At 41.2% G+C, this 24773-nt stretch overlaps 1 protein-coding gene across 3 annotated transcripts; it reads left to right on the plus strand.

Annotated features, from left to right (window-relative positions):
- The first annotated feature begins 1167 nt into the window (after nucleotides 1–1167).
- On the plus strand, nucleotides 1168–24210 carry LOC135513053 (volume-regulated anion channel subunit LRRC8C-like). 3 transcript variants are annotated; one of them, XM_064935712.1, is made up of 7 exons: nucleotides 1168–1328; nucleotides 6933–7078; nucleotides 14913–15302; nucleotides 17660–18267; nucleotides 18506–18827; nucleotides 18908–19270; nucleotides 19604–24210. In XM_064935712.1, the coding sequence occupies exons 2-7, from the start codon at nucleotides 6941–6943 to the stop codon at nucleotides 20168–20170; spliced, it is 2388 nt and encodes a 795-aa protein (XP_064791784.1). In that variant the 5' UTR covers nucleotides 1168–1328; nucleotides 6933–6940; the 3' UTR covers nucleotides 20171–24210. The 3 variants fall into 3 exon arrangements, with proteins under 3 accessions (XP_064791784.1, XP_064791782.1, XP_064791783.1); XM_064935710.1 differs by lacking the exons at nucleotides 1168–1328; nucleotides 6933–7078 and adding an exon at nucleotides 7284–7338 and having other exon boundaries at nucleotides 14913–15311; XM_064935711.1 differs by lacking the exons at nucleotides 1168–1328; nucleotides 6933–7078 and adding an exon at nucleotides 7284–7338.
- The last annotated feature ends 563 nt before the right edge of the window (nucleotides 24211–24773 follow it).

The following is a 24773-nucleotide window of genomic DNA, read 5'->3' on the forward strand; positions in this document are numbered from 1 at the left end:
TCATATTCTACTTTCCATTCTGGGATTTGTTTTCTTTCCTCCTTTTCTTTCCTAGCTCCCTTTTCTTCCCTCCTTTTCTAGATCCCATTCTTCTTTCCTCTCCAGCTCCATTTTCACCTTTCCTTTCCTAATTTCCTTTCCTCTCAAATGTTAACTGTCAAGGCTAAGGAGAAGAACCAGATGCAGACAATTTCGAAGTAACAAAAGATTATTACAAAAACAAAGGGGCAGGCCAACAACAGGTCAAGGGCAGGCAGTAGTCCAGGTCAGTAGTCCAGAGCAGAGTCTGAAAGGTACAGAACGGCAGGCAGGTTCAGGGAAGGCAGAATGGTCAAAACCCAGGAAAGCTAGAAAACAGGAACTAATGACAGACAGGCGCACAGGAAAAGCCACAGGTAGATTTGAAGAAACAAAACGAAATGGCAACAAACATACAGAGAACACAGGTATAAATACACTTGGGATAATGAGGAAGATGGGCGACGCCTGGAGGGGGGTGGAGACAAGCACAAAGACAGGTGAAACAGATTAGGGTGTGACATTAACACAATTTTTGGCAAATCCTTCATTTTTCTACATACAGATTTATGCTAGGAAAGGAGGAAAGGAAGCTATGGAAGGAAATGGATCAAGGAAGGGAAGCTACTTTTTACTTTTACTTGTAGTTTGTTTTACACAGAAAATAGTACTGCTACTTGAGTAAAATGTCATTAAGGTAACAGTACTTCTTCTTGAGTAGTATATTTCAGTACTCTTTCCATCCTTGATGAAGATGAGCAAAATAATATATATACTGAGCTATATTGTATGCTCCAAAAAAAAATTACATTATTTTGTGCTAATACATTTGCTCAGAGAAATAGATTTTGTTTACCAAGTGATATTTATTTCTCAAAAAGATAGGGGTCAAAATGATTGGCACCGCTGTTCTCAATACCTTTTAATAATGCCTCACCATGCGAGGAGAATGGCACTGAGCCAAATGCTTAATGAGATTGGACAATATATTAGGAGGGATCTTAGACCGTCCCTCAATACAGAGCTTTTCCTTGATGTCCTTCGTCTGCATTTATGGACTACCCTCCTCAATTCAAACTAGCCCTAAACGTTTACCGGCTAGTCCCCGCCCTGACCGCGTCAGTCAGTCAGTCAGTAGGCTATAGTCTTTGTGCATCACAAACAGGAACATTGAACTAGCTTGCAGTCAGAAATAACGGAAAGCTGAGGACCACGCCAGATCCACAAGGACATGATTGCCGCTGCTGCCCTAAAAAACACCCATCGACAAACCGCTATAGAATCTAGGCTGTTAGACGGATATCACTAGGGTAAGGCACATTTTGTTATTGTATTCTTACATGATTGATGATGAATGTACATGTTGTTTTCATAGCGCATATTTCGTTACATTGTATTCGGGTTTTACTGTAAATTAGCCTAAACGTTGTTGCCATGTTTGCATAGCAATATAAATATACATTTTAACTTTGTCCTGTCTATAGCCCATGTAACCCGAGCCTCCTGCACTAGCTGACACTGCCTCTGAATAATGCTAACATTGAGTTAGGTATATGCCATGTACTGTAACTCAATTAGAGTTACACATATGCTTTATTATATTGTTTAAAGGCTAGAAATATGAAACGTGGTGGGAATTTCTCAAGTTTGGATAATGATATCACCTATTCCCCCATCCCTTCCCCCTCTTCACAAAAAGGAAAGAAGATGAAAAATAGTTCTTAAATATTATTCTCCTTATGAATAACTGGTTAGCAGAGTATGAGTGCCTATTTATGGAAGACAGATAATTCACACCATAGATTAGCCATATACTGTATACCCTCATACTAAACCCTTGAGCTTGTCAGTGCCCTGTGGAGAGGGAATGGTTTATGTTTAGTTGTTTTGTTTTTTGGGGGATGGTGTCATATTTATCTTAATCTTATCTAGAGATGCAATGTTGTTACCTTCTATTATGTGGTTTGAAGGTGAACTAAGAGAAGTCGGCTAAGGTTAACCGATAGGCTCCGCATGCAGTATGCAGTATGTAGTTGAATAATACTGGTAGTATAAGATATTTGGGATTTTCATTGTACAGGTTATTAAAAGATGTCCCAAGTCACTTACATAAGTCTGGCGTTATTGTTATCATTTAAGACATATTGTTACAATCACCCCTATTCTCTCAAAGTGACCCTGGAGTCTAATATTTTCTACATAGTTTTTCCATGGTCCTCCTAACTAATAAACCCATCTTGGACAGGATGTGTTATCCTTGGGACTGACTGGGGACTGGGTGTGATCTATCCAGACATTCATGTCTGTCCCAAATGGAACCCTATTCCCTATATGTTGTATCCTGAGAGCGCTCTGGTCAAAAGTAGTGCACTATATAGGCTATAGGGTGCCATTTGGGACACAGTCATAGTCTGTTTTGGGCAGGCCCAATAAGTCAGTGTTGGAGATTTGCAGAGTTTCCTGTCAGGAAGAGCCAGGCAAAGGATAAAACCCAGGCGGCCCAGACATCCAGGCCAGCTCACTGAGTTGACAAAGCAAACAACTTATCTAGGCTAGGGAGGAATACTTTTTAAAAAATGATCAAAGGCTATGTACAGTTTTTTCCCACTATAGTTGATTGGAGTTAAACCGATACAGTGTTTACTAATGCCTTATACCCATTGGAACTTCATATACATTTGTATTATACAATATACACTAAGGATACAAAACATTAAGAACACCTGTCATTTCCATGACATTGACTGACCAGGTGAAAGCTATGATCCCTTATTGATGTCACTTGTTAAATCCACTTCAGTCAGTGTAGACCAGGTATTCCCAAACTGGGGTACAATGACGTCGGGGGAAACGGCAAATAAAAATGTGATTCACATTTTTTAAACACATTTTCAAACAGTGCATTTATATTTTCCACCGGGGCTATACATTTGGGTGAGTGTTCAGCTAAATAACAGCACAATGAAAAATGTTAATGAATACTCAGGGAGAAAAAGGTGTAGATTCACACGCAGAGTGCGGCAGGTGTTGATTTCACCTTTGCAGAAGGCAAGAATCGTGGTCACAGGCAGGCAATGGTCATACACAGGTAGGCAAACAGGCAGGTGAGTCAAAGCTAGGACAGAAGGCTACCACTGCTTCTCACAAACGACCTAGGAAAAGGCTTAGTAGAGTCAAAACGAACAATACCTCACAAAGGCACAAACAGAATGAACTGAACTAAATAAGGAGCTGATGAGACCAGGTGAGTAACTAACACAGGTGAAATCAATGAACAAAAATGAAAGACAGGGCTATGTTCAAGAACAAAACGAAACAGAACACAAGGTTGACTAAGAAAATAAATACAAAACCTTACACAAATACAGGTAGTCTAGTCAAATATTTAACATCCAATCACATTAACCGTTACTCTGTCGTAGGAAATGTTCACTCTTGCGCAGACTTTTAGAAACTAAACATGACAATTTGAAAAACAAGCCACAGGAGTTTTATGAGCGAGAGTTGTTTATTTTTTTTACTTTTATTTAACCAGGCAAGTCAGTTAAGAACAAATTCTTATTTTCAATGATGGCCTAGGAACAGTGGGTTAACTGCCTGTTCAGGAGCAGAACGACAGATTTGTACCTTGTCAGCTCGGGGGTTTGAACTTGCAACCTTGCGGTTACTAGTCTAACACTCTAACCACTAGGCTACCCCTTTGAGCAAGAATAAAGATGACTTCCGAGTAAGACATGTATGAAAGCAACTGATACCATTAATAAGAAGGTGCTGGAAGCGTCTTATATGTTGAGCTTCCAAGTGGCTAAGACAGGCAAGCCCCATATTATTGTGGAGCACTTACACTACCGTTCAAAAGTTAGAAATTGATCAGAAATACAGTGTAGACATTGTTAATGTTGTAAATGACTATTGTAGCTGGAAATGTCAGATTTTTTAAAAGGAATATCTACATAGGTGTGCAGAGGCCCATTATCAGCAACCATCACTCCTGTGTTCCAATGGCACGTTGTGTTAGCTAATCCAAGTTTATCATTTTAAAAGGCCAATTGATCATTGGAAAACCCTTTTGCAATTATGTTAGCACACCTGAAAACTGTTGGTCTGATTAAAGAAGCAATAAAACTGTCCTTCTTTAAACTAGTTGAGTATCAGCATCAGCATTTGTGGGTTCGATTACAGGCTCAAAATGGCCAGAAACAAAGAGCTTTCTTCTGAAACTCGTCAGTCTATTCTTGTTCTGAGAAATTAAGGCTATTCCATGTGAGAAATTGCCAAGAAACTGAAGATCTCGTACAACGCTGTGCTCTACTCCCTTCACAGAACAGCACCAACTGGCTCTAACCAGAATAGAAAGAGGAGTGGGAGGCCCCGGTGCACAAATGCGCAAGAGGACAAGTACATTAGAGTGTCTAGTTTGAGAAACAGACGCCTCACAAGTCCTCAACTGGTAGCTTCATTAAATAGTACCCACAAATCACCAGTCTCAACATCAACAGTGAAGAGGCAACTCCGGTATGATGGCCTTCTAAGCAGAGTTGCAAAGAAAAAGCCATATCTCAGACTGACCAATAAAAATAAAATATTAAGATGGGCAAAAGAACACACCCTTCAAGTACACCCTTCTCATTAACCTGTGGTGAGTTATTCACCATTTTTGATGAACAAATAAGGTTTTATATGTAAGATGGCTAAATAAAGAGCAAAATTATTGATTATTATATTATTATTTGTGCCCTGGTCCTATTAGAGCTCTTTGTCACTTCCCACAAGCCGGGTTGTGAGAAAAACTCACACGGATTCTTAAGTTTAATAGATGTATCACAGAGTGTGTGTATGGCAGGCTTACAATGATGACAAAAAACAACATTTGAGAGTGCGCTGACCCTGGTGCTTGAGGGGGTACGCAGCTGGAGGTTGAATGTTTGAAAGGGTATAGGACTATAAAAAGTTTGGGAACCACTGGTGTAGATGAAGGGGAGGAGACAGGTTAAAGAAGGAGTTTTAAGCTTTGAGATAATTGAGGGATGGACTGTGTTTGTGTGGCATTCAGAGGACATGCAGTCATCTTGATACAACTGTGGGAAGCATTGGTGTCAACATGGGCCAGCATCCCTGTGGAATGCTTTCGACACCTTGTAGAGTCCATGCCCCAACAAATTGAGGCTGTTCTGAGGGCAAAAGGGGGGCAACTCAATATTAGGAAGGTGTTCCTAATGTTTGGTATACTCAGTATACATTTCCATTAATACAAGTTAAGTGTCATGTTAAAAATAATTGTATTGAATCTGAACTTTCTTCCACCCTTAATGTCGAGGTACGTACATGCATTATTTTCATATCTCAGTAACTCCTCAAGGGAACAGTGTGTTCAGTTGTAGAACAATACAAGGACAATAGAAATGACACTATAGGTCTAGTTTCCACAGTAAAATCAGTACATCTGTGACTTTGAGACAAAGTTTTAGGCTTTCCGACTCTGGTTAAAGATGGTTGTTTGTTTTTAGCACGGTGCTCTATCTAAACAGTACAGCTGTGTTATTAAAAGTCTCACATATTTAGCTGAAGCTCTCTTGAGATATGTTTTCATAGACTATACACTTGTGTGGTTGTTTAGTGCTGAAGACTATATATACTGTACATGAATTTAGAACAAAATTAAAACCATCGACAAACAAACACAGTCAAGTATATCTAACTTCTAGAATATGATATATTTATTAATTATTTAGTTGTGTCCTTATACATACTTATACACATACATATATTTATATGTAAGTAGCCTATATACATACTTTATCATGTAAATGTGACATTTTACAGAGTAAACTATATAGGCCAAATAATGTAAATGCTTCCCACTGGGCACAGATGTCAGTTCAACGTCTAGTTTTGGGTTACATTTGAGTCAGTTGTCAACTAACGTGAAGTCAAAATGAAATCAACAAAAATGTTAACCATCTTATTGGATTTAGGGTAAAAGTTTAAAAAAATACAAAAAGTCCTGATAATCCATTACCTTCATGATTTTTTGTATATGTAATCAGTTTGATTTAACCAGTTTGTGCCCAGTGGGTTACTATTCTGGTTGTATTGTTTTACATTTTCATAAATGTGCAAACAGAGTAGAATCATACTCATGCGTTGAGAAATAACTTTCCAAAATAAGAGATTATCATTGGAAAAACATTTGACATCCTTTTCTCTTAATGTTGAAGAATGTTCCTCTGACTCAGATGTTGTTGATGAGAGAGAGAGAGGTGCTTATAAGGCCTTGATGATGCTACTAGCATGGCTCTATATATTACGTTATGATTCAGTTATCCAACAGGCAGATTGTTTAGGGTATGTCAGCCATGAAGTTTTGATCTAGACCAACTGCCATGCCTCGGTTTATTGTTGTACAGTCAAATCATTAACAGTATCACCAGTACGAATTGACACACATGTTCATGTACGCAGGTATAGGTGCAACATGGTTTCTTTTCATGTTTAACAGCATGACAGGAAGCAGAGTTTAATTCACCCCAACCCCACACACAAAGGAAATTAAAGAATTAGTTCCAAGTATTGTCTTGTGAAGGCTAGCTACATTTCCCCCTACAATTCCCCCTGCGTGTTCAACTAGTCTGGAAGCTGGCCATGTTGAACATATACAGTAGGTCAGCATCCTCCAGGAAAGTGACAAGGCCATTTAAATGGAGCTTCCAGACTTTTTTTCAACCAAAAGGCAGCCCTGCCACTTGGTTTGATAAAAATCTAATGGATGGGAATGGAGAAATGTAACCACTTTTAAATTCATAAATGGAGCTCTGATTGTAAAGATTGGCACATATAAGGACTAAATATATTTTGAAGCTATACATTGTTTATAAATACATTGTTTGCAAACAATCCCTAAATCTCTGTCTCAGCGGGAGCCATGATTCCTGTGACGGAGTTCCGGCAGTTCTCAGAGCAGCAGCCACAGTTCCGGGTTCTGAAGCCCTGGTGGGATGTGTTCACAGACTACCTCTCTGTGGTCATGTTAATGATCGGAGTGTTCGGATGCACCCTACAGGTTAGTGCACAGACTACCTCTCTGTGGTCATGTTAATGATCGGAGTGTTCGGATGCACCCTACAGGTTAGTGCACAGACTACCTCTCTGTGGTCATGTTAATGATCGGAGTGTTCAGATGCACCCTACAGGTTAGTGCACAGACTACCTCTCTGTGGTCATGTTAATGATCGGAGTGTTCAGATGCACCCTACAGGTTAGTGCACAGACTACCTCTCTGTGGTCATGTTAATGATCGGAGTGTTCGGATGCACCCTACAGGTTAGTGCACAGACTACCTCTCTGTGGTCATGTTAATGATCGGAGTGTTCAGATGCACCCTACAGGTTAGTGCACAGACTACCTCTCTGTGGTCATGCTAATGATCGGAGTGTTCGGATGCACCCGACAGGTTAGTGCACAGACTACCTCTCTGTGGTCATGTTAATGATCGGAGTGTTCGGATGCACCCGACAGGTTAGTGCACAGACTACCTCTCTGTCATCATGCTAATGATCGGAGTGTTCGGATACACAGTACAAGGTCAGTATCTTCAAACCTCACAATGTCTGATTTCCCCGCCTCAGAGTGTCCAAAAGGCCTGACTATCTAATGAACAAGGTGCATACATATTATAACTTTATCTCGTAGCATAGTCCTATACCTAGTGGGGCAAAAGTGGTTGAATTGATGTCATAATGAGAAATATTTTGTAATTCACACAGTATGCCTGTTATAGCAGATATTAGCCTTTAAAGTAACTTGCTGATTCACTGCTCTGTGGATCTACTGTGTCCTGTCCTGTAGTCACAAAAAGCCCAGTGTTGGGTTCATGTAAGTTGCACAGTATAGTGGAAGTTTACCAACGGAAAGGGGAAAACATTCCTGCACTCCACACATACACACACTCACACAGACACTGCGCACCAAAAATGTCTCCCCCGCCTGCCTCACCACGTCTTCATAAACACATGGGCTTCATCCGAAATGGTACCCTATTCCCTATATACTTAGTGCACTTCTTTTGTCCAGAGCCAACTGGAACACAGCCATGATTCCAGCGACCAGTGGCCTGTTACTTCCCTTCCCCTCACAACTCTGACCAGCTGCAGAGAGAGAGGGTGGAACCCTCCCTTACGGAAAAAAAACATGAATTTCACATGATCACATGTGTGTGTTCCACAATCACATTTTGATCTGGTCACATGTGATTATATGTGAAGTTAATGTTATAACGTGACAACATGTGAAGCAACATGTGATAACATGAAACTACACATGTGAAATCATGTTTTTCCACGTGAAATTGTAAGGATTAACCCGAGCCGCTATCCTTCTCCTCTATAGATTATAAGTCATTATTTTTTAGAAAAGCCCAAAACACCATTGACAGGAACTTGTTTATTGGGGTGAGAATATCCCGTGTTGTCCCTTGAAACAAGGGAAGGATCACTACAAAAATAATGACTATTTTGAAAAACTGCGTTCACAGTTTGTAAATAGTGGGTGATTTCCAAACATGACCAATCTGATGACCCTCATTAGTTTACATTGGTAGTTTACATGGTGAACTGAACCGCAGCCTAGTCAAAGCAGACAGCACTGTCCCTAATTAATACATTTCCTGGCATTATGGGATTGTTTGTCTCAGTTTACAGTAGTGGAGGTAAACACTGGCTCTGCCAAAGGGACATTTTTTAGCTTCACACACACAAGTGTAGCTACCGGATGTAGATGAACGGTAAGGGGGAAGGTGAGAGAGAGAGAAAGAAAGACAGAGAGAAAGAAAGACAGAGAGAGAAAGAGAGCAGGACAGAGAGAGAGAGAGAGAGAGAGAGGGAGAGAAAGTAAAAGAAGAGAAAGATCAAGAGTGAGATAAGGAGAGTGAGAAAGAGAAGTGTGTGTGTGTGTGTGTGTGTGTATGTGCGTGCATGCATGTGAGAGGGAGATGACCAGGGTGTGTAGAATTCTGCTGATATCTGTTGTCATGATGTGGCTCTTTCTGGGTATAGATCGTGGCTTCCCCCTCTCACTCTCTCCTACACCCAGGTTCTGTTATCTCAGGTCGTAAATTCCTGGCGGAGACTATCTCCCCCTGGCCATGCTGAAAGAGAGACCACAGAGTGAACAAAGGATTTCATGTGGCTGAACTCCTAAATCCCCAAAATGTGAAAATGAAACTATATGTCCACTTGTGGGAAGAGTCCGTGGACACTTAAAGGACAGTTATGTTGAGTGTGTTTCATTTAGTGACCTCACGGACGACAGGAAACACACATTTCTCAATTATGGTGTTTGCATCTAATTCTTGTATAAAATGAATGAGTAAAGATGAAACTATTTGTGAAATTATGTAATGTGATGTTAGACCTTTAATGTGAGAGAATTGTATTCCCTTTAAAGTTTAACTAAGTCATTGGCCCACTCCCATAAGTACAGACATGACCCTTTCCTATTGTTACGAATAAAACCCCCTCCTGAGGAAATCCTCTTCAGACCACGCATACCTCGGTGTAAGCTGAGGTGGCACAGGTTTGAGTGCCAAGACTAAGCAAATCCACAGCGTGAGATTTGATTGCGAATAGTTATTAAATTACCATACCACGTGGAGCATTGGCTACACGGCTGGAAATGGTTAAACCCTGAGACTAGCGATCCCTACAGAATAAGAGCAAATCTTAGATACTAATTACTAGTCTGCAGCTAGACATGATGTAAACCTGGGACGAGAATACAGACAACCGCCAAAACATCTATAATATGACAACATTTCTGAATGGTACTCTGAAGTATCCATTCTAATCATGAACGACTTTGATCTTCAGGGAAACAGAAAGCGAGAGAGAGACTCGGATTAACTCTCCACCGGATTCCAACAGAGAAGATCACAACGACACATGGGCGTAATATATATGATTGCAATTATTCCCGAATGAGTGAGCATTGTGTGCAAAGGATTAGTATTTCAATTAATATAATTACAGTGGGGCAAAAAAGTATTTAGTCAGCCACCAATTGTGCAAGTTCTCCCACTTAAAAGGATGAGAGAGGCCTGTAATGTTCATCATAGGTACACTTCAACTATGACAGACAAAATGAGAAAAAAATAATAAAGAAAATCACATTGTAGGACTTTTATGAATTTATTTGCAAATTATTTTCGGAAATAAGTATTTGGTCACCTACAAACAAGCAAGATTTCTGGCTCTCACAGACCTGTAACTTCGTCTTTAAGAGGCTCCTCTGTCCTCCACTCGTTACCTGTATTAATGGTACCTGTTTGAACTTGTTATCAGTATAAAAGACACCTGTCCACAACCTCAAACAGTCACACTCCAAACTCCACTATGGCCAAGAACAAAGAGCTGTCAAAGGACACCAGAAACAAAATTGTAGACCTGCACCAGGCTGGGAAGACTGAATCTACAATAGGTAAGCAGCTTGGTTTGAAGAAATCAACTGTAGGAGCAATTATTAGGAAACCGCATTAGGAAACCTACTGAATGACCTGCAGAGAGCTGGGACCAATGTAACAAAGCCTACCATCAGTAATACACTACGCCGCCAGGGACTCAAAACCTGCAGTGCCAGACGTGTCCCCCTGTTTAAGCCAGTACATGTCCAGGCCCGTCTGAAGTTTCCTAGAGAGCATTTGGATGATTGGGAGAATATCATATGGATAGAACTTTTGGTAAAAACTCAACTCGTCGTGTTTGGAGGACAAAGAATGCTGAGCTGCATCCAAAGAACACCATACATACTGTGATGCATGGGGGTGGAAACATCATGCTTTGGGGCTGTTTTTCTGCAAAGGGACCAGGACGACTTATCCGTGTAAAGGAAAGAATGAATGGGGCCATGTATCGTGAGATTTTGAGTGAAAACCTCCTTCCATCAGCAAGGGCATTGAAGATGAAACGTGGCTGGGTCTTTCAGCATGACAATGATCCCAAACACACTGCTCAGGAAACGAAGGAGTGGCTTCGTAAGAAGCATTTCAAGGTCCTGGAGTGGCCTAGCCAGTCTCCAGATCTCAACCCCATAGAAAATATTTGGAGGGAGTTGAAAGTCTGTGTTGCCCAGCAACAGCCCCAAAACATCACTGCTCTAGAGGAGATATGCATGGAGGAATGGGCCAAAATACAAGCAACAGTGTGTGAAAACCTTGTGAAGACTTACAGAAAACGTTTGACCTCTGTCATTGCCAACAAATGGTATATAACAAAGTATTGAGAACTTTTGTTATTGACCAAATACTTATTTTCCACCATAATTTGCAAATGAATACATTAAAAACCCTACAATGTGATTTTCTGGAGAGAAAAAAATCTCATTTTGTCTGTCATAGTTGAAGTGTACCTATGATGAAAATTACAGGCCTCTTTCATCTTTTTAAGTGGGAGAACTTGCACAATTGGTGGCTGAGATAAATACTTTTTGCCCCACTGTATATACTGTGTATAGTGATCCCTTTTGTCTTTCCCGCTTCTTTCTCAGTCCACACCCACTACCCTTTGCCCACCAAGCCGTCATATCGGCTTAGCCCACTTGGGAATCTTCCCTATCCTTGTTAGTAAGCAATATCTACTGTTTGTTTGTTCATGCATTTCTGTGATTATTTAGTTAGTTAGTAAATACATGATTAAGCCAATTGGTGTTGTCACATCCTGACCATAGTAAGTTGTTTATTCTCTGTGTTGGTTGGGGTGTGATAGTGACTTGGGTGGGTCATCTAGGTGAAATGTATTTCTATGGTGGCCTGATATGGTTCCCAATCAGAGGCAGCTGTTTATCATTGTCTCTGATTGGGGATCTTATTTAGGTAGCCTTATTGTCCTTATTGAGTTTGTGGGATCTTGTCTACATTTAGTTGCCTGAGTGCACACCAGTAGCTTCACGTTTCGTTTGTGCTCTATTGTTTTGTTTTGGTGAGTTTCAGTTTATTAAAATATGTGGAACTCTACTCACGCTGCACCTTGGTCTACTCATTACAATGAGCATGAGAGAAGAACCCACCTAAAACGGACCAAGCAGCATGGCCAGGAGGAATGGTCATGGGAGGAAATCCTGGATGGAGAAGGACCCTGGACGCAGACCGGAGAGTATCACCATTCAAGGGAGCAGTTGGAGGCAGCGAGAGCGGAACGGCGACGATACGAGGAGTTAGAACAGCAACGGAGGCACGAGAGGCAACCCCAAAACCTTTTTGGGGGTGGCACATGGGGAAATTGGCAGAGTCAGGGTTTAGACCTGAACCAACTCCTCGTGCTTACCGTGGGGAGCGTGTGACCGGTCAGGCACCGTGTTATGCGGTGATGCGCACAGTGTCTCCAGTGCACATTCACAGCCCGGTGCGCTCTGTTCCAGCTTCCCGCAGTTGCCATGCTGGAGTGGGCAGTCAGCCAGGACGGATTGTGCCGGCTCAGCGCTCCTGGTCTCCAGTACGTCTCCTCGGTCCAGGATATCCGGCGCTGGTTCTACTCACTGTGCCGCCAGTGTGCCTTCACAGCCCAGTGCGTCCTGTGCCAGCTTCCCGCACTTGCCGGGCTGGAGTGAGCATCCAGTCAGGAAGGGTTGTGCCAGCTCTGCACTCTAGACCTCCAGTGCGCCTCCACAGTCCAGTGGACTCGCCCTGAGGTGCGTGTCATCAGCCCGGTGCCACCTGTACCGGTCCCATGCATCAGGCCTCCAGTGCGCCTCCACAGTCCAGTACGTTCTGTGCCTCCTCCCCGCACTCGCCCTGAGGTGCGTGTCACCAGCCCGGTACCACCAGTGCCGGTACGACCAGTGCCGGCACCACGCATCAGGCCTCCAGTGTGCCTCCACAGTCCAGAGCTTCCGGCGACAGTTCCCAGTCCAGAGCATCCGGCGACAGTTCACAGTCCAGAGCTTCCGGCGACAGTTCCCAGTCCAGAACTTCCGCCGACAGTTCCCAGTCCAGAGCTTCCGGCAACAGTTCCCAGTCCAGAGCTTCCGGCGACAGATCCCAGTCCAGAGCTTCCGGCGTAGTTTCCAGTCTGGAACCTCCAACGACGGTCCACTTTCCGCTACCTCCTGAGACGGTCTACAGTCCGGAACCTCCTGAGACGGTCTACGGTCCGGAACCTCCTGAGACGGCCTGCGGTCCGGAGCCTCCAGCGACGGTTGGCGGTCCAGAGCCTTCAGCAGGGGTTCTCAGTTCAGAGCCTCCTGCGACAATCTACTGTCTGGTTCCTCCAGTGACAATCCACGGTCCGGAGCTTCCGGCGATGTGCCCCGCACCGGAGCCACCCCCGACGCCCTGTCATCCATCATAGATGCCCACCCGGACCCTCCCCTATTGAGTCAGGTTTTGCGGTCAGAGTCCGCACCTTTGGGGTGTACTGTCACACCCTGACAATAGTAAGCTGTTTATTCTCTGTGTTGGTTGGGGTGTGATAGTGACTTGGGTGGGTCATCTAGGTGAAATGTATTTCTATGGTGGCCTGATATGGTTCCCAATCAGAGGCAGCTGTTTTCTATTGTCTCTGATTGGGGATCATATTTAGGTAGCCTTATTGTCCTCATTGTGTTTGTGGGATCTTGTCTACATTTAGTTGCCTGAGTGCACACCAGTACCTTCACGTTTCGTTTGTGCTTTATTGTTTTGGTGAGTTTCAGTTTATTAAAATATGTGGAACTCTACTCATGCTGCGCCTTGGTCTACTCATTACGACGAGCGTGACAGGTGTATGGATAATTCATAGTTTAGTCTGGGTTCATGCAGATAACCAACTATTTACGACATTTGGAATGAGACTGACGTGAGGTAAATAATAATTAATTTAATAGAAGACTAATTGATCAGATATTAAAATATCTGAAGTAATATTCGGAAAATGATAACTTTATAATCTGAAGATTTTCCGTGGTGTCTCGACTTCCTAGTTAATTACATATACATTATTAGTTGAATCACGTAATAATAATTACAGAGAATTGATTTGATAAAATAACAGTCACCACTTTTAATGAATGATGCCAAAGACACAACACTGTACTCAGCAAATCTGACTTTTAATTTCTCCTGTCCTGCATTAAAAGAGAGAGCTTCCCCCTTTTCCAGCTGATCAGGCATTTTCTTTAGACACATTTTCCAGACAGAGTCCTCTGCCTCAGGAACCACATGGTATTTAGGCTATATCACTGGTATGGCTCATAAGAAAAGCAAATATTTACAAAGCTGAAGAAAAAAACTGTATATACATCACCACATTCATGATCAGTCTATAATTGCAGTAGAAAAATTGGTAATGTTGTAAGTGTTATAAAAGTGCAATGGTAGGTCAAAGAATAAAATATCATTTGGTGGTACAGTATTGCATAGCGTCACAATCAGTCTGACTCCCTCTTTAGTCTGCTGTGGCTAAAACACAAATTGGTCATTTCCTGTCTGAGTCACAGTCCTACCAATGTTGTCACAGAAGGAAATGAGAAATAACATCCGATATCCCCCTCTGTTGTTTGTATTAACATTGTATCTAAGTTACTGTAATATACTTTTTTGTAATGAATTCATTGGAAATTGTACTCACTTTCCCACTGGGCACAGACGTCAGTTCAACATCTAGTCCATGTTGATTCAATGTAATTGCCTAGTGGGTTAGCTCATTATTAAAAAATAAAAAAGAGCAAAAAAATACATGTGCCTAATAAAATCTTAGGAAAATTACAATCAGTGAAGAATTTCAATATTGCAGAACTGTTTACTACTCAGTTATTGTGATATTGTGTATATATTGCCATCATTAGGTCTTGTTTGACAGTTCTATTGTCATCTTACATTAAGGTTGCTTGCTTTATTGTGAATGTCTTTTTTCACATTTCTTTTCTTTCAGGTGGTGCAGGACAAAATCATCTGCCTTCCACAGAGAATGTCAATGGCGAACCAAACAATACCCGTACCAAATAAAACCGAGCTGGTCTCACCTGTAGTGTCTCAGGATGTGCATGAGATGATGGGCCTGAAAACCAACCTGGACCTTCAACAGTACAGCTTCATCAACCAGATGTGCTACGAGAAAGCCCTGCACTGGTACGCCAAGTACTTCCCTTACCTAGTCCTCATACACACCCTCATCTTCATGGTGTGTAGCAATTTCTGGTTCAAGTTCCCAGGCTCCAGCTCTAAGATAGAGCATTTCATCTCCATCTTGGGAAAGTGCTTTGACTCCCCCTGGACTACTAGAGCTCTGTCTGAGGTGTCTGGAGAGAACCCAGAGGAGAAGGTATTGTTGGTATGTGTTTGTACAGTATGTACTATATGTATGAATGTATATATGTTTCTATGTACACTGAGTGTACAAAACATTAAGAACACCTTCCTAATATTGAGTTGAACCTCCCCCTCCACAGAGATGCTGATGCTGGCCCATGTTGACTCCAATGCTTCCCACAGTTATATCATGTTGACTGAATGTCTTTTGGGTGGTGGACCATTCTTGATACACACGAAAAACTGTTGACAGAAACCGGTGCGCCGTTCAAAGGCACTTAACTCTTTTTTTTACCAATTCACCCTCTCAATGGCACACATACACAATCTCAATTATCTCAAGGCTCTAAAATCCTTCTTTAACTGGTCTCCTCCCCTTCATCGACACAGATTGAAGTGGATTTAACAAGTGACGTCAACAAGGGTTCATAGCTTACACGTGGATTCACCTGGTCCAGTCTATGTCTTGGAAAGAGCATGTGCTTATAATGTTTTGTACACGCAGTGTATAAATGTACAGTTGAAGTCAGAAGTTTACATACACTTAGGTTGGAGTCATTAAAACTCGTTTTTCAACCACTCCACAAATTTCTTGTTAACAAACTATAGTTTTAGTCGGTTAGGACATATACTTTTTGCATAACACAAGTAATTTTTCCAACAATTGTTGACAGACAGATTCTTTCACTTATAATTCACTGTATCACAATTCCAGTGGGTCAGAAGTTTACTTACACTAAGTTGACCATGCCTTTAAACAGCTTGGAAAATTCCAGAAAATTATGTCATGGGTTTAGAAGCTTCTGATTGGGTAATTGATATAATTTGAGTCAATTGGAGGTGTACCTGTGGATGTATTTCAAGGCCTACCTTCAAACTCAGTGCCTCTTTGCTTGACATCATGGGAAAATCAAAATAAATCAGCCAAGACTTCAGAAAAACAATTGTAGACCTCCACAGGTCTGGTTCATCCTTGGGAGCAATTTCAAAATGCCTGAAAGTACCACATTCATCTGTACAAACAATAGTACACAAGATTTAACACCATGGGACCAAGCAGCCGTCATACCGCTCAGGAAGGAGACACATTCTGTCTCCTAGAGATGAATGTACTTTGGTGCGAAAAGTGCAAATCAATCCCAGAACAACAGCAAAGGACCTTGTGAAGATGCTGGAGGAAACAGGTACAAAAGTATCTATCCACAGTAAAACAAGTCCTATATCGAAATAACCTGAAAGGCCGCTCAGCAAGGAAGAAGCCCCTGCTCCAAAATCTACATAAAAAATCCAGACTACGGTTTGCAACTGCACATGGGGACAAAGATCGTACTTTTTGGAGAAATGACCTCTGGTCTGATGAAACAAAAATAGAACTGTTTGGCCATAATGACCATCGTTACGTTTGGAGGAAAAAGGGGGAGGCTTGCAAGCCGAAGAACACCATCCCAGCCGTGAATCACGGGGGTGGCAGCATCATGTTGTGGGAGTGCTTTGCTGCAGGAGAGACTGGTGCACTTCACAAAATAGATGGCATCATGAGGATGGAAAATGATGTGGATGTATTGAAGCAACATCTCAAGACATCAGTCAGGAAGTTAAAGATTGGTCACAAATGGGTCTTCCAAATGGACAATGACCCCAAGCATACTTCCAAAGTTGTTGCAAAATGGCTTAAGGTCAACAAAGTCAAGGTATTGGAGTGGCCATCACAAAGCCCTGACCTCAATCCCATAGACATTTTTTGGCCAGAACTGAAAAAGCATGTGCAAGCAAGGAGGCCTACAAACCTGACTCAGTTACACCAGCTCTGTCATGAGGAATGGGCCAAAATTCACACAACATATTGTGGGAATTTTGTGGAAGGCTACCTGAAACATTTAACCCAAGTTAATCAATGTAAAGGCAATGCTACCAAATACTAATTGAGTGTATGTAAACCTCTAACCCACTGGGAATGTGATGAGAAATAAAAACTGAAATAAATCATTCTCTCTACTATTATTCTGACATATCACATTCTTAAAATGAAGTGGTGATCCTAACTGACCTATGACAGGGTATTTCTACTGGGATTGAATGTCAGGAACTCTGAAATTGAGTTTAAATGTATTTGGCTAAGGTGTATGTAAACTTCCGACTTCAACTGTATGTATTGTTGTAGTCGAATTGCTGAGGAAACTATGGGGCAGTTTCCTGGACACAGATAAAGCCTAGGCCTGGACTGAAAACTCAATGGAGAATCTCCTTTCAAAATTCTGTTTCAAGGACGAGGCTCAATCTGTATCCGGGAAATAGCCCTGTATTGGATATATTTGAAATATTTCAAATAAAATGCATTAATTAATAAATTAATTAATTTATTCATTCAAGGACAACAAGAACAACAGTGCCAGCAAAGCGATCCTCAACGTGTCTGTAGAGGGGAACCTGGACTGCCTGGAGAAGACCCAGTCCCTCAAATCCATTCCAGAGAAGATCGTAGTGGACAAGCCCACAGCCAGCGCCCTGGATAAGAAGGAAGGAGAACAGGCCAAAGCTCTATTTGAGAAGGTGAAGAAGTTCCGCCTGCACGTAGAAGAGGGGGACATCCTCTATGTTATGTATGTTCGCCAGACTGTTCTCAAAGTGTTCAAGTTCCTCCTCATCATCGCGTATAACAGTGCTTTAGTCTCTGAGGTGCAGATCACAGTGAAGTGCAGTGTGGACATACAGGACATGACGGGATATAAGCATTTCTCCTGTAATCACACCATGGCCCACCTGTTCTCTAAGTTGTCGTACTGTTACCTGTGCTTTGTGGCTGTGTACGGATTCACCTGCCTCTACACTTCCTATTGGCTCTTCTACCGCTCACTGAAGGAATACTCCTTTGAATACGTGCGGCAAGAAACGGGAATCGATGACATCCCAGATGTGAAGAATGACTTTGCCTTCATGCTGCACATGATCGACCAGTACGACCCACTGTACTCCAAAAGGTGTAAAATATATATTTTTTGAAAATTGTAAATTGTTTCAAGTAATTCAGCTCTCCGTTGCTGTTGATAAGTATGTAATTCCTCAAATTGTAAAACAAACCACTCGGGTGCAGTTGTATGGCTACCCTCTGCTCCAACCGTTCGGGGTTGGAATAAAGCAGAAGACAAAAGAAGAGGTTTTCATGGCAAATCTGTTTACATTGGACAATAGCATATTCTTCATCTTTCTTTCTCTCAGGTTCGCAGTGTTCCTGTCTGAGGTCAGTGAGAACAAACTGAAACAGCTGAACCTGAACCATGAATGGACACCAGAGAAGCTGCGTCAGAGACTGCTGACCAACCACAATGACAGACTGGAGCTGCAGCTCTTCATGCTGTCTGGGCTCCCAGACACCATCTTCGAGGTGACAGAGCTCCAATCCCTGAAGCTAGAGATCATCAACAATGTAACCATCCCAGCCTCCATCGCCCAGCTGGAAAACCTCCAGGAGCTATCTCTGTATCAGTGTTGCTTAAAGAGCCACACCACAGCCACTTCCTTCCTCAAGGATAACCTTAAGGTATGCTATTCTGGTAGTCTTTGGTGTGGCATGTTCTATTTATTTTTTTATAATAAAGTATCATTCTATCTTTATGTAAGGTGCTCAGGGTAAAGTTTGATGACAGCAGGGAACTGCCTCATTGGCTGTACCATCTGCGGAATTTAGAGGAGCTCTATCTCATTGGCTCACTGAGTCCTGACGCTTCTAAGAATGTGGTTCTGGAGTCTCTAAGGGAGCTGAAGAATCTGAAGACCCTCTCGCTCAAAAGTAACTTTACAAAGATTCCCCAGTCCATCGTAGACGTGTCCAGCCACCTGCAGAGGCTGTACGTTTACAACGATGGCACCAAGCTGGTGATGCTCAACAACCTGAAGAAGATGGTGAACCTGACTGAACTGGAGCTGGTGCACTGTGACCTGGAACGCATCCCACATGCTGTCTTTAGCCTCACGAACCTACAGGTATGATATGCTGTACCTTGACCGCCTGCAATGATTGCCTACAGTGTCTCAAACTCTATCTAGAATGGTCAACCTACAGGTTTGATTTACAGTACTATGACTGTCTGGTACGATTCCCTACAGTGTCTCCACACTGAGTGGCCCACAATGTGGTTTTTAAATATGTAATGACTTTAAGCTCCTAGTTGAGCAAAGGGCCTAAAAAGGTGCATCTCCAGCTAACTCTGTTCTGGGCTGTTTTCTTGACTTCAAATATGTCATATGTATTGCCAATTCCTGTAATATTGTGGAGTGACACTTAAAAAATACATTTGTATCACTCTAACTCTACAGGAGTTGGACTTGAAGGAAAACAACCTGCGCTCCATTGAGGAGATAGTCAGCTGCCAGCACCTCCACAAGCTGACGTGCCTGAAACTCTGGCACAACAGTATCTGCTACATCCCTGAGCACATCAAGAAGCTTGGCAGCATGGAGCGCCTCTACTTCAGCCACAACAAGATAGAGATCTTGCCCTCGCACCTGTTCTTATGCAACAAGCTTCGTTACCTGGACCTGTCCAACAATGACATCCGGTTCATTCCGCCGGAGATCGGCGTCCTACAGAGTCTTCAGTATTTCTCTGTGACGTGCAACAAGATCGAGAACCTCCCAGACGAGCTCTTCTTTTGCAAGAAGCTCAAAACCCTTAAGCTGGGCAAGAATACGCTGTCATTGCTCTCACCAAAGATCTCATACCTGGTTCTATTGACACACCTGGAACTGAAGGGCAACCATTTTGAGCTCCTGCCTCCAGAGTTGCGGTTCTGCCGGGCGTTGAAGCGGGGCGGCCTAGTGGTGGAGGACGTCCTGTTTGAAACCTTGCCTTCGGATATCAGAGACAAAATGAAGGCTGAGTGAAATGCCTTACAGAATCTGTGCAAAAGACCCTGCGATAAATTACTATCCTGTCCAGAGGGTGTACTTGTACATCATGCTGCCTCAGACTACATAAACAGGAGATCCTGTCCTATGGGCCTATCTGGCTCGGACAAAGCAAGTTACTTATATGTGCAAAAAGAAAATGCCAATCTTGTCTTAATCTGACAATCATAGTCTACCAAAATGGTAGATTTTACTGTATACTTAGTTTATCATAATCAAACTCTTAAGTAGTATACTATTCTGGGGTGGAAATTGTGATATTCATGCACAGCAAATTCTCCAGTGTTAAATCAACACTTACAGTGACAATTTTTTCTATAAAGATCCACATGATTAACACTTTTAGTGTTATGCAATAACACTTCATATAGTATTTTTAACACTAGGAAGTGTATATAGTTTACACTAATGGTGTTATGCAATAACACCTTATATAGTATTTTTTTAACCATTACGCAAAGAGGTCTGTATCTGTTGACAAGGTCACTTGTGTTGGATTAAGGAGATTACAATAATAATAACATCTTTAATGCTACTTGTTATTATGTAAGAATTTACAAAGACTTCAGGACTAGCAGAAGACATATTCTAACTTAAATAAGTATAACCATAGACCACTTAAACTGATACAACACTTCCATTCATGGGTGCCAAAACCATTGAATTTAAAGCCATGCCTCAACTAAGCCACACCTCCAATATAATTTCCCAGTGCCTTGCCTTTTCAAGTTAATTGTAGATTTACCACCCATGACAGTATGTGTTAGTGACAGAGACATGGTTGTTGAATTGATTAATTTCGCTCCTGTGGACTTCCCACTAGAGGTGAATGTTATCATTAAAATATAATTCTTTAGGACAATACATTAAATATATAAGGCCTTACTTTGATGGCCAAGTTTTAGCCTATCAGTGGTGTGAGGACAATCCTGGTTTACAGGCCACATCTGCAAGTCACATTATGCAGGCTTGCAAAGGGATGTAATTCCTATAGGAAACCAGACAGATTTTGAATCATTCAGAATGACTGTAAGGGTTAGGAACATTGTGAGGAGACTACCTAAGTCAGGGATGGGCAACTCCAGTCTTCAGCATCCAGAAGGGTGTCACACTTTTCCCCCATCCCTAGCAAACACAGCTGATTAAACTAATTACGTTCTAAATTTGCTAGGGCAAAATGGTGACACCAATCAGGAGTTTCCCACCCCTTATCTAAACCATTTAAACTGGAACAGGCATTTAAGTAATAGTTGCATTTATTGCATCCATCTGATTGGATTAGTTGAGAAAAAGTTATGTTATTTAAAAATTGTATACCATAATATTAATCAATCAATGTACATGCAAAACACAGATTAAAAACAAACCTAAAAATGACTACCTCCAGTAGAGCATGCTGGGAAATGTGATAATGATGGGCATGGTTTTATTGGGAATGTTTTACTCTCCACAGAGTAAAACTGACACAATCACATTCTCACACTTAACATTGGATATAAACACTAACACTGGGGTTATTTTACACTACTGAGTGTTAATTTTAAATTTAATTTAACTCCTGAATCAACACTAGAAATGTTACACTGAAAAATCAACACTAGGTAACACTGGCTAATTTGCTGTGTGGGTGTATGTTTTGAGTAATATGTCTAAGTGTCAGAACGGAATAAAGCTTTGTGATGTAATTAAATGGTTCTTAACAATATAATTAGTCACAGGAAAGGTATATTTTGTAATGGGGCGTTGTTCATCTGCACCTGCCCACAATTGCTAATAACCCATCCGCAACCGCCCGTCTATATGTGATAAAGTGAAAATCTAACTTGCTAATATCATTTATTTTGCTGCAGGATAGTGTGAGATGTAGGAACGATTTTACAGGGGCGCAGGATTCTTTTTTGCCTGATTTAGATACGTTTCTGGTTATAATTTCCAACATTTTGTAGGCTATTTGTTATTCAACTTGTCATTAGGCCGATATGTTGCCCTAGAAGACTAAATAAACCTTTGATCACAAGAATAATGTTATACATTGATAGAAATAATGCTTAAATTTAGTTGACATAGGTAAAAAAGATTCTCTGTGCAAAATTTCGAAATTACATCAGTTTGCCCTGTTCTAAGGAAACAGAAAAGTGTGAAAACGACCCAACATGTTTCTGATAAGATTTCAGTTCAGCTTGGATGCATATTTTATGTGGTTGAAATAGCTTACTGTCAGCTTTTATGATGCTGATAAAGATATCACCTCTATAGACACTATCTAACTGCGCATTCATATTCTCTCAAGATGCTGAAAGAAAGAAATCTAATTTCTCCACTCTTGTTCCCAAGTTCAAATTTTGCTTACATTTGATGTATCATTTTACTTAAATAAATGCTTAATTCTGCAGGAATTAATATTAAGTCTATGTGAGAGGTTATAGACCTACAGTCAGTGTTCAGATTTCAGTTTTCATTTAACTCATCTGAACAGTAGGCTACAGTTCCCTTGACGTGCCATAGGCCTATTTGAAGTCCGTCTTGTGACTGTGGAATTTGTATAGTGCCTTACAATCATCACACACACAACATTGCCAGCACTGCTATCATCCTCTTTAACCACTTCACCAATTCTTTCCCAAAAATTACTTTTCTGTCCCTCCTCTTTATTTTCAACTCTCCATTTCACAGCTTTTCTCTTATTGAATTAAAATCCGACATTGTCCTTTTTGCCTCCATGGATAGACGCTCACTTTTTTCTGCCCATTCCCAAGTTCATTTGAGTTTTGGTGTGTAGGCTATTTGGCGCGCCTACAGTTAGGCCCTAAAGATTAAGCTTATGCACCAATGCCAGATAACCTAAAATAATTAAAGAAAAACGTCAATGTAGCCTATAGATATACATTTCACAAGAATGATAGGTTACATTTACAGATTTTTTAAGTATTGTTTTCTTTTTAATCAAGCCGCCCGCTACCCACCCACCATTCATCCGCACAATATTTCATGACCCTAAACCCACCCGTCCCGTGGATATAACCTCAGGGACTGCGGGTTATGAGTCAACCCGCGCATCACTAATACTTAGCCTGGCTACCAGTCTATTTGTGCTAAAATTTGACTCCTTGTACTCTGTGTCTTATGCCAAACATAATGTTTGTGAAATGATAGTACAAACAGATCTGGGACCAGGCTAAGGTATACTGTCTATCAGAGGAACTCAACAACAGGATTGCTTGTTCTTGTATTATTGATATTGTTATTTATTACACTTGTTATACTGTATTATGAAGTGTCTAGCACAAGCTTCAATGAACATACACTGGATAGAATGTAGGCCTATAATCAGAAAGATTGAATATATACAAGAATCAAAATATGAATGTATTATCCTGAAGGGCCTCATATTTGGACTTAATTCACTGTCCAAAGATATTCTAAAATAGATATACTGAAATGTTTTTTGAAAGAACTTTTCTACTCAGTCTCTATATTATGTAGTACTCGGATAAAGAAAGTACTTTATAGAACAGTGTAGTTGGCTACAAGTGAAATGTGGACTCAGCTGTAACTGTTTGTCAATAGCCTGTGGCAAGACCATATTTATCAGGAGGGATAGCTAGTTTTAGTTACTCACAGTTTACACAAGCTAAAAAAGAACAGCCATGTTGTAATTAACATATTTTTATTACAATCCACAAACCCCTTGCACACGCCTTATAGATAGAGAGGACAATAAAGTCCACGCCTTAGACATTACAGTGTATCATAATCAGAGCTGTGGATCACTGCAAAGGTGCCATGGTTAGCTGCTATCCTAATTTATAAAAACAGTATCCCTACCATATTTAGGGCGTTATATTCTAATGTTAAATATTCCAACCAAATTAATACAGATGGTAAAGAGTGAAAGATAATAAAAAGGCATATATTTTGTGCATATTTTTTTATCAGATCATCTTTGCTGTGTTTGGTTCTTCATGTTGATTAATAAAAACAGCCAGATGGCAGCTGCTTTAAATGTGGCACAAATATTTTGTACTCTGTGTTATCCTATACCTATAAACCATGCTGCATCCCATTTCATGTATAGCTGCACTCCTGGTTTCCCTCAGAGAAAGTAAACCAAGTGTATTGTTGTTGTGTGTGGAATCAAAGTTGCACCCTAGGTGGCAGTGTTGTGCTTTGAATATAGCCATGTTCAAGTGTCTGAGGGAAATTCTTTACTCAAGGGGTACTCAATTACTATTTGAGAAGGTCTGGTCACACAAATTTCCTAGGTGGCAAAGGTCAGGATGAATATTGTCATTATGCAGTGTAGTAACAAACCCCCACCTCACAACACATGTAACCCCAAACTGTTCAAAATATTTTCAAGCTAATTTCCTGCAATTCTACACATTTATATAAGTATCCAGACCCTTTGCTATGAGACTCGAAATTGAGTTCAGATGCATCCTGTTTCCATTGATCATCATTGAGATGTTTCTACAACTTGATTGGAGTTCACCTGTGGTAAATTCAATTGATTGAACATGATTTGGTCACACACCTGTCTATATAAGGTCCCACAGTTGACAGTGTACGTCAGAGCAAA

Source organism: Oncorhynchus masou, chromosome 24 (assembly GCF_036934945.1).
Source record: "Oncorhynchus masou masou isolate Uvic2021 chromosome 24, UVic_Omas_1.1, whole genome shotgun sequence".
Lineage (NCBI taxonomy): Eukaryota > Metazoa > Chordata > Actinopteri > Salmoniformes > Salmonidae > Oncorhynchus > Oncorhynchus masou.